The sequence below is a fragment of the Tachysurus vachellii genome, chromosome 9, assembly GCF_030014155.1.
Source record: "Tachysurus vachellii isolate PV-2020 chromosome 9, HZAU_Pvac_v1, whole genome shotgun sequence".
NCBI lineage: Eukaryota > Metazoa > Chordata > Actinopteri > Siluriformes > Bagridae > Tachysurus > Tachysurus vachellii.
In genome coordinates this window covers 13,123,993-13,134,103 of record NC_083468.1, presented here as the reverse complement: position 1 = coordinate 13,134,103, position 10,111 = coordinate 13,123,993, and the positions used below count along the sequence as shown (strand labels likewise).

Here is a 10,111-nt window from a genome sequence, read left to right as displayed (position 1 = left end):
ATGGTGACATTAAAGGGGAATTATTAAATAATTACACATTAAAACTGCTTTCTGTATAAATTATATTACAGACAGTGATTTTGAAGAGAAATATCTTCGTAATTATTTTTTCTGGCTTAATATAATTTTGTGCTTTTTAAATCTTATTTTCCCCATTCTCAAAATGAGAAGGGTTATAAAAAGTTTAGTATTTTTACTTCGTGAATTATGCACGCAGTTAAAATAACTGTGAATTGTTTTGTATTCGTTTTGTAACGTATTCATTTTATACATACTTTTTATAGTATGTTCTTTTCCTGTGTAGTAGGCGCTTGCAAACGCTTGCTTTCCTCTTTCATAGCAAAAGCCGCGCCCCTAGAATATACGTGCGGCTAGTATAACCGTGCTTTCGTAAACAAAGGCTGACTTAACCGCAGTTGATATTCTGTGTTGGAGAGAACACTATCACATCAACGCAGAAAATGCTGGCGATCATAAACAAAAACACGTGACAGGGGTGGTTGAGTGAATTCAAAGTCAGCGTCTCATTGTTCTTAACCTTTACAACAGATAAAATGTGAGTCTTTTTCTGTCTGCTACTCACACTGCATGAAAAACAAAGAGTACACAACATATTAAATTTGGATAAACTGCATCGATGCTCTTATAAGCATTAACTTTAACACGTTTGCATTAAATCAAATTAAAGTGATGCAAACTCGTGTGTTTGCTGTACACAAGCGTGATACAATCGCTGCTGGCATAAAATAACAAAACGGGCGCGTGCTACTTCCGCGTCGCTACTGCTCTGCTCACACATCCACTGTGAAACAAATCTGTAGTTAATGGGCGTGGTTAGCTTCAAATCAAAGACATATCCAACATGTGACACCACCGCGGTCGAATGAAGTGGCAACTTATATAAGTGAGTGATTTATAAAGGTGTTCAAGCTCTGTTCAAGGACAACACTTTAAAAACATGGCTTGAAATATTTTTCGTCGGAGTTTTTTTTTTTTATCTCGAGAGAAAATGTGCTTTTCGAAGATTTGGAACCAAACAACAAATCGCTGTGAGGAAAGCTCCGCCGGGAAGAATTATCAGAACACCTGACCATTTTGAGCTGCTTGAAGATGGAAAGCGTTTTTGGAAAGGCGAGAGAGGGAAGCGCAATGCAGCGCTTCAGCCACAGCGGCAAGGCGCTTTTACCGTTGACCAGACAGATTCTGATAGTACTGTGGGAAAACGTTCGCTTAATGCTTCACGTCATCTGTTGCAGCCTTATGGCAGGTAAGCAGATCTAACAGTAGGTTCGTATTTTAAAAGTTTATTAAATCAAAATGTACTAAATAAATATGTAATAACGACAAACAGACAGAGAAAGATGGTCAGATATATAAATTGATCGATGGATGAATACATAAATACATACATGTATATTTGTTTTTGTCTGTCTTCAAGACAAAAACAAATATAGACTTGTACACTTGTACTGTACAAGTGTTTTTTCTTTCCACTTGTACAGTATTACATTTGCCAGTGATACACTTATAAGATGTGAATTTAGATTATTAATTCATGTACAACAGCTTGCATAACAGTGCAATTAATAATTTATCAAACCTGAGAATACATTTATTATTATTCATTTTTAGAAAACAATACAAGTGTTTCTAAGTAAAGTGTAATATATAGTAAGTACAAACATGTTTAATTTGGACTTTATTTAACAAGATCAATTTAATAAACTGTATGTTCCTTAAAATAAAATGTTACTTTATGTCCATATTTAAAGGTTTTTATTTGTTGCTAAGTTTTCCAGATGTTCAGATTTGAAGTTCACCTGCGCATCACAGATGACACAGGAGAACATATTCAGCACATGACGAATGCTCGTGGTGATACTGAAGGTTTACTGCTGTCATCACTGTTTAAAAGTCCTCTGTCAAGGTTTAACAAGGATCCTTTTAACCTAAACACGCATTCCAGGTCTGTTCTCTCCAGTCTTGTTAAAGATGATCTCTGCTGCTCACTGGTGGACAATTTAGTATCTCACGCAACTGAGTGTCTCAATGATAATGAAGATGTGTGTGCAGGCGAGCAGTTTGCCTGGAAGCACAGATTTGACTGGAAAGGCCTAGAGAGTAGAGTAGATGAAGAATGTATACAAAGTGTTCATGGGAAGGATGTTCATGAACAGAGTGATTGTTGTACTGGCCTGGACTGTAATTTATCAAGGTTAACGCTGAAAAGTCAAAGTTCAGATAGCGAGTTCAGCTGGGGCAGCTCAGACAGTTCCTCCATAGATCGAGAGAACTGTGATGGGCTCTGGGATCTTCTTAGGTGTTCAAATGATCCCTACCACCCACTGCACTTCACAGCGTGTATATCCAGTGCAGTTACTAATAAACAGAGAACACAAACAGGATCAAGTCAGCAAAGAAACGAGTTCACATCAATGCCATCTAGTGTGTCATGTTGCTCAGATACTAGTGAGCAAGGAAACATGGAGATTTTCAACTCGGAAGACGAAGAGGAGGCATTGTGGAAGTCTCTGTGTCGGAATGACGACCCTTACCACCCACTGAATTTTAGAGCTCTTCTTAACAGTGCACATACATTTAAAGACTCCCATGAGAAAAGCCCTAAAACATCCAGAGACCCCAGAAGCACTAGATGTCCTAAGGCATTTTTGATGCAAAGGCAAATTATCAGTCACCAGTGTCCTCAGTTGTGTGTGGAAAAGCCAGCAAAAGTTCCCTGGAAAAAGCCCCTAAATAAGACTGTTGATGCCAAGATAACAAAGAAAATTTCTACTTTGAAAAGGGTAATAATAATAATTATAATAATAATGATAATTATGATGATAATAATAATAACAATAATGAATAAATCTAGAATTATATTTAGTGTAATGTAAGTGTAATGTAAGAGGAATCGTTCTACAGCTGCATAATCTAAATTTATACAAATAAATAATGCCATAATTTTGTGAAAGTACTCATTCGATGGCATTAATAGATAGCTTTTGTTTTGGTTTTTCTGAACGATTGGGGTATATGGAGATACTGTCAATATATAAAGTCTAGCCCTGTTAAACTTTCAGGTATTTGTGTAAACAATGAAACCAAAATAAATAATGTCAAATTTTAGCCACCTTTAATCCTATATACCAAATAAACAAAATTCAAGTGACAGATCTTTAGAGAAAAAAATCATGTTCAGAAGTATTTCTCATGCAATTATCCGTGAAGTGTGTACACTAATGCACACTAATACTTTGTTCAAGCTTCTTTTGCTTGTAATATATTTGGCCTTTCTGCACAAGTCTACCATCTTCGTGGCAGATTTTCCTTGTAAAAATGCTCCAAAATCTATCAAATTGAAAGGGGATATTCTGTGCATCTTTAAGTGACTTCACAGGTTTTTGTAAGGATACAGTATTCAGGCTCTGACTGGCCACTCCAAATGTTGATGTTCACATTTTGAAGACATTAATTTTTAGTATTTGGTTTTGGGCTATTATTATGTTGGAAGGTGAAACTTTTTTCTGTCATCAACCTGGAAATTTTATGGCAAGACAGGTTGGTATTATCTTCTAGTGATCAGTACTTTCCAGCTATTCCTGTGGCTCCACTGATTTTGCTATAGGTCTTGGCAGCTTCCCTGCAAATTTTCCTCTTTTTGAGGTCCCTCATCTTGGTAATGTTACTGTGCCCCATTTTTCAATTTGTAGATGATAGCCTTGAATCCATGGTAAATCTAATGTTTTAGCAGTTAATCTGAACTTTCCTCTAATCCTTTTGAAAAGAAGATTTGTACATACATTTTAACATCTTTGCAGGCCACTGCTTTAGTGGTTCGATGAAGGTACTGTCAAAAAAGTCATAGATAAACAGATTATCTTTATTTGGGGTTAATCAGATAGCTTCAGTGGTAACGGGTGCATAATAAATCCTTTTGAACATGAATATTTGAATAGTACTGGATAATTCCAAGAAGGATCTGGCTGGATTGATCTTGGCTTAATTTTTAAAATCTATCATTTTAGGGGTGGGAAAACGTATGTCGAATGTATGATGTAATTAACTGTTTTAGGTTTTGCAGCATCCTTTCACAGTTAATGTTAGCTTGTTGCAAGCACACACAAGTTGCTCACTGTCAAAACTACTCTATAGAATAAGTGTTCAAATGAATTATGTAATATATTCACAGCCAAGAATTGGGTTGTAGCGTTTATTTTATTTATTTGTCATTTTTTACTCTTTGAACTGAGTGATTTCTATGTATAATATGTCTCCCTTTTCAGGTGAAATTCTCTCCAATTGTTCAAATACACAAGATGAGAGCCTGGTCATTTGCTCTTCAAGCATGCCGTAAGGGTCCATGGGAGGAGCATGCTCGGGATAGGGACCGTTTCAAGAGGAGAATTTGGGAAACAGAGCAGGCCATAGGATATTGTTTCATGCAGTCACACAGAGATAAGTTTTTGATCTATCACCAAAGCACCAAATAACCATATTCCAGGAATACTGGATTGGAACTGGACTGGATCTCTTAACAACTCTACTGTGTTGTGAACACATTTTAAAGTAAATAATTTTTTTTTTTACAGTGCCTTATATACTAGTGACAAGAACAATGTAACAGCAGTTTTACTATAAATGAAGGTGGCATTTATGGTTGAGGCTGTTGTTTTTAAGTGATGAGGATACAGAATGATTTCATACACAATTTTTTCAAGAAACTGCCCTTAATTGTGTATTCATATAGTTTATTGTTTTTGTCAGAGTTTAGTTACCCTGTAAGTAGAGTGTGTGTAACAGAGGGGTTAAAAACAATACATGATGAAACTCACTCCCCTGAGAAGAAATCAATTAGCATCTTCCCTTGGCACGCCAGTGGAAGCACAAACTGCATGGTGTAAAGAGGAGCAATAATGTAGGCAACCTGTAACATTCATTATCGCGATGGATGTTATTTTACAAATGTTGTAAGCTTGCTTTGCTGGGCACACTTGTTAACATGCAGCCTTTATATGATATATGTGTGTATTGGAGATAGTTGTGATTGACACATTTAGATATTCGGTTGCATTTGTGTTTGTGTGTACTACTGAATCTTATGCTATCTCTTCTGATGTTAGTGTACCTGGTTGCAAGGCAACAGAGAGATCTGTGCTTTGTTGCTCTCAAAGCATTACAGGAGATTGCAGCAGGTAGAGCGCATTGTTGGAGTGTAGCCAGCATGGTCATAATAGAGAGTGGTGAAGCTAAGAAGGTGGGAGTGTATGGGACTTGATCTCTGGAGTCCCAATTACACTGTTAAGACCATCTGATGCAATCAGGAGCCGCTGAGAGTTAAGCACAAAAGGTAGCATAGACAAACTCAAACAGTACCACAGGGTTTCCTCCCATGTTCTTGGTGAAGAATGGTGAAGACTCATTTTGTTTTATTCAAGTTTAAATTGACTAAAAATCTGTGCTTGTTATTAACTTGTTATTATATAGCTTGTTATTTTCGCTTGTTGAATTTTGTTTTTGCTGTATGGTTTGTTGAAAATCAGATTAAATATTAAGTACATTATGTTTATCAAAGTTCTTAGTTCAGGTTATTTTGTTCTGTGTACTTGATAGCAAGCCTTATTCATATCATATCTAGTCAAGATATATTGTCACTTATGCAAGGGTTATTGTGGGATGAAAGCCAATTAAATCCTTCAAACAAATGGAAAATCTTCCCTATCCACCTTCCAAAAAATACTGAGAAAATAAGGTACTATGTTGTTGGTCAGGTTTAAGAGAACATATTAAATATAGTTTACATTCAAATATTTAGTTCCTCACCAAAATATGGTCAATGCTTATAGTAATGTAATTTAATCTAATAGACATGTAATGTACTAGTTTGAACTATGGGGAGTAAGTGTAATCAATTTAAAGTTGAATAATTTTGTTGTATTAAAATTAGGTTATAATATATTGTGAGACTGTGTTGTGTAGAAAAGACTGTTGAGTCCTGTGTTTGATCCAGTGCTTAAGAGGTTTTACTGGATTGATTTTATTTCATTCATTTTATTTCATGATTTCAAATCATTTTGGCTATATGTAAACAAATTGTGTTAATGTAACTTAATTCAATCACATAGAACCAATGTACACATTTGAATAAGTAAATAACTTCACTGAACTGTTTTTTAGTGTAGAATTAAACATTTTCAGACACCAAATGAAATAAACGTTCTATGCACCATTTAAGTGTCTTAGAAGTATGCTGACCTCTATTACAGTTTAAACTTTAATATAAGACTGCAAACAGCTGTTATTGGCATTTTACTATATTTATTATAAGAATAATTAAAAAATGCAAACATTGTCATTTTGTCTGATATAAGACTGTCCAACACTAGGAGGAAGGAGAAAATAAAAACTTAAGCATGCCAGTAGCACTCTGTTGCCAGTGCTATAATTCTCTTCAGAGGGGAAAAATTTGATGGCTTGACACAAGGGTGTGATTATAAATATACAGTCTGGCAATTGTGTATTGATTAGGAGGCTGTTGTCTTAAAAGTCCACATGTAGTTGGCAACTCCTCTTAGAATGTTTGAATTCTTCATGAATCGTAATCAGACTGGACAGTCAGACTCATAGGGTTGGCCTCATCTCAATGAAGGTCCAAAATCTTCATGACACAACTGAAACTTGTATAATCTCTGGATGCCTTGGAATGGGTAGAAAAGAGAAGCAGTGGAGAGGCTGCTGTTCATAATATTAGCAAGCACTAGATGGTAATGTGCATTTGATCAGGTGTACTTGAGCACAAGATTATGGGAAGTATTATGTGTATGCCTGACTATAGAGATATGTCTTTAATCTACATTTAAACTGGGAAAGTGTGTCAGAGCCCCAAACATCATCAGAAAGGCTATTCCAAAGTTTTGGAGCTAAATGTGAAAACGATCTACCACCTTTAGTAGACTTGAAATGACCCGGGCTTGATTCCCAGGCAAGGAACCAGCCCAGCCACTAAGCGGTTAAATCTCAGTGGCTGGTTTGATTTCCAAATACAGTCTTCCAACTTTCAGTAACTTAATTGATCTAAGATGGCACTGCATGAGTGGCAGCCAGTCACATCAGCTCTGCCATCCTTTCTTTTTGGTTTCTTTTAATGTTTCTTGCCATGTTTTTTGTATTTTAATTCACTTTATCAAACCTACTACACAACTAAAGGGGTCCAAGCTGGTTATCTTTGCAGTATGACTTGTAATCTTTTTTGCACTATTTGAAATTGCCTCGGGAGACCCCTTCAGTCATGGCTCTATTGTGTTCATCCGGGATGTTAGCTCTAAGTCACATCAGACTATGGACAGAAATCAGAGATTTCAGAGATACAGAGAAGGAGAAAAGGCATCCCTGTTCACTCATCCCAGTCCTATCATGCCCCTCCCTCCTTAACAACAGACCAGGTAAGGTGTGAACTAAGGAAGATAAATGCAAGAAGGTCGCAGGGTTGGATGGAATCAGCCCCAGACTTCTCGGGGACTGTGCTGACTAGCTATGTTCTTGATTTGGTGGATATGATCAAATACTTAGGTGTCCACTTAAACAATAGACCAGACTGGCTTGATAAGACTGATGCACTGTACAAGAAGTGTCCACCTGCTGAGGTAACTAGAGTCCTTTGGAGTGTGCAGGACATTATTAAGGACATTTTGGCAATACTGTGGTGGACACCATAATTTTCTGTGCCATAGTCTGCTAGGTGGGAGGCAGTACAGAGTGGAACAGGAAGAGACTGATCAATCTGGTTAGGAGAGCCAGCTCTATCCTGGAATGCTCACTGGACTCTGTGGAGGAGGTGGGTGAGAAGAGGATGTTAGTCAAGCTGACATCTATTAGGAACAACACTTCTCACCCCCTGTATGGGACTGGTGAGACCCTGTGTAGCTCTTTCAGCAGCAGACTGCTACACCTGTAGGGTAGGAAGGAGCGCAACCACAGGTCATTTCAACCTATCTAACAATAGGTATTGTACAATAGGTAATTAATCTTACAGCTCTTGAGAACTAGTTGACTGACCTTAGCCCTGCCCCTGTTGTATGACCACACCTCTGAATTTTGCACACTGCACATGTATCCTGTATATGTCTTTCTATGCATTCAACCATTCATGATTTAAATCTCTTTGAATAAAGTATACTCTGCCTTGTAAGAATTAATTATCTTTGGTAGCTTTATTGTTCATAAATGTCAGCATGTTTTTGAGATTAATTCATTATTGAGATTCACACACTCAGATTAAGAATATCACTTGTTAAAAACTAAAACGCTTTTGCAAGAAAAGCTCACAGATATTTTTAAAAATTATTTGGCACGATCATCCAGTCCATAGGAGATGTATGGAAGTAAAGTAACAGCATGGAAGGGGCAGGGAAAAGGGAAGCAGCATGGTCTGTAACAGTATGTAAAATTGATAATCAAAACTATGTAAAAGAATATTTTGACATGCTTGTTATTTGTGTACAGTCTATTTTTGATGAGCCTGTGTCAACTGTAGCCAGATGTTCAGAGGTCTGGTTCTTGGCTGACCTGATGGTTATACCTGATGTGTGTGTCCTGAGTATTTATCATAAAGTGCTTATAATGTACCAACTAAATCCAAAAAATCTCCAAAGATAGATGTATGTGGGACCTGTCACCTTCTCACTGGGATGCATCAAAGCCAGACCCAATTGCAGGATACAATTTTGTACATTTATTCACACAAGACATAACCTGACATGGCAAAATAAACACATAAACAGGCACAACAAGAATGCAACAAAAACAATGATGAACAAAGGTATAAATAAGGCAACACATTAGGCATGATGAGCAACAAGTGAGAAAGTACACATGACCTAAAAACCAGAATTTCTGCCAGCACCCCCTCTGGTGGCCTAACAGAGAATTGTCCCAGAAGTTCCAGACAAACTGCTTGATTAACTGTGGGGTCTCCATTGTTTGAGAAATGCTTCAGAAAACTGCGTTGGGCCGCCAAACAAAACAAAAACAAAACTAACGTGTAGCCAATGAGCAGAAAGGAGCATGTCTTGTCAATATGGGCGGAGAGAGTGTTCAGTGCGCATGTGTGACATTAGCAGAAAGCGGGTTTAACATTGACATGGAGGATAAAAACAAATAAAGAAAGCGAAGAAAGGCTTACGATAAGGCAAGAAGGAGGACCTGTGTTAATACAGGATCAGCTTTCCAGTGCCGGAGAGAACTGAAGGAGTGGGAAGGCCTGCGATGGGACGCCGAGGGACTTAAGTAAAGTTGGCTGCATATTCACAGATTCAAGTTTAATATTTTCATATTTAAAAAATCATAAAAATGATAGAAAAAGACATTTCCTCCAAATAAGTGTTGTAGTATAACTATCAGGACATCAGTGATGTGTGAGCTGAATTTGGTGACAGTACAGTGTATTACAGTGAAGTTATTGACTGTTTTTATAGTATTATTGCTTTTCGGGTTTTTCGCTTTGCAGACAGTCCCTTGGAATCTGTCTATCAGTCGTCTGCACATAGAGACTTGTGTATTTTGTCCACCATGGAGGAAAGCTGATTTTGAGGAAAATTGGGTTGTAGCTGCCTCTCTACATTACTATGATAGAAAAGAGGTGTTATTTGTGTAGTAACAGCGTTTAGCTCAGGAGTTATTGACTTGGGAAACTCGACTTTGTGAATATCCGGCCAACTTTACTTAAGTCCCCAAGGTTGCTTTTTTCCTTCTCAATAGGTGAGTAATGTTGGTTTTGGCTTTTCACAGGACTAATATATGCCGTCCTTTGCATGATTATGTTTGTGTGTCATTTTTGCTCGTTTGTTTATCTGCAATCGTATTGTTCTTCCCTTCAGCTATGATAAAGACACATTTCTTTCCATTAGTTGCCTGGGTTGCGTATGCATGTGTGGGCGGAGCTATCAATACAGGGGTGGGACCCATTTGGGTTAGGGGCGTGTTTGTTTGGTGAGTTCAAATGTCAACACCACTGTCTACTAATGCATTAACTAAGGTGTCTTCAATTACAAGTGGCACATTGTGAGCAGTGTCTGAATTTACTTGGTGCTCAACAATGTCATTAGGTTATGAT

The 10,111-nt window shown here is 37.3% G+C and overlaps 1 protein-coding gene across 1 annotated transcript; it reads left to right on the top strand.

Annotated features, from left to right (window-relative positions):
- Positions 1-457: 457 nt before the first annotated feature.
- Positions 458-6,302, top strand: ppp1r15b (protein phosphatase 1, regulatory subunit 15B). The gene is made up of 3 exons (XM_060877724.1): positions 458-1,267; positions 1,792-2,804; positions 4,287-6,302. The coding sequence occupies exons 1-3, from the start codon at positions 1,111-1,113 to the stop codon at positions 4,491-4,493; spliced, it is 1,377 nt and encodes a 458-aa protein (XP_060733707.1). The 5' UTR covers positions 458-1,110; the 3' UTR covers positions 4,494-6,302.
- Positions 6,303-10,111: the final 3,809 nt, after the last annotated feature.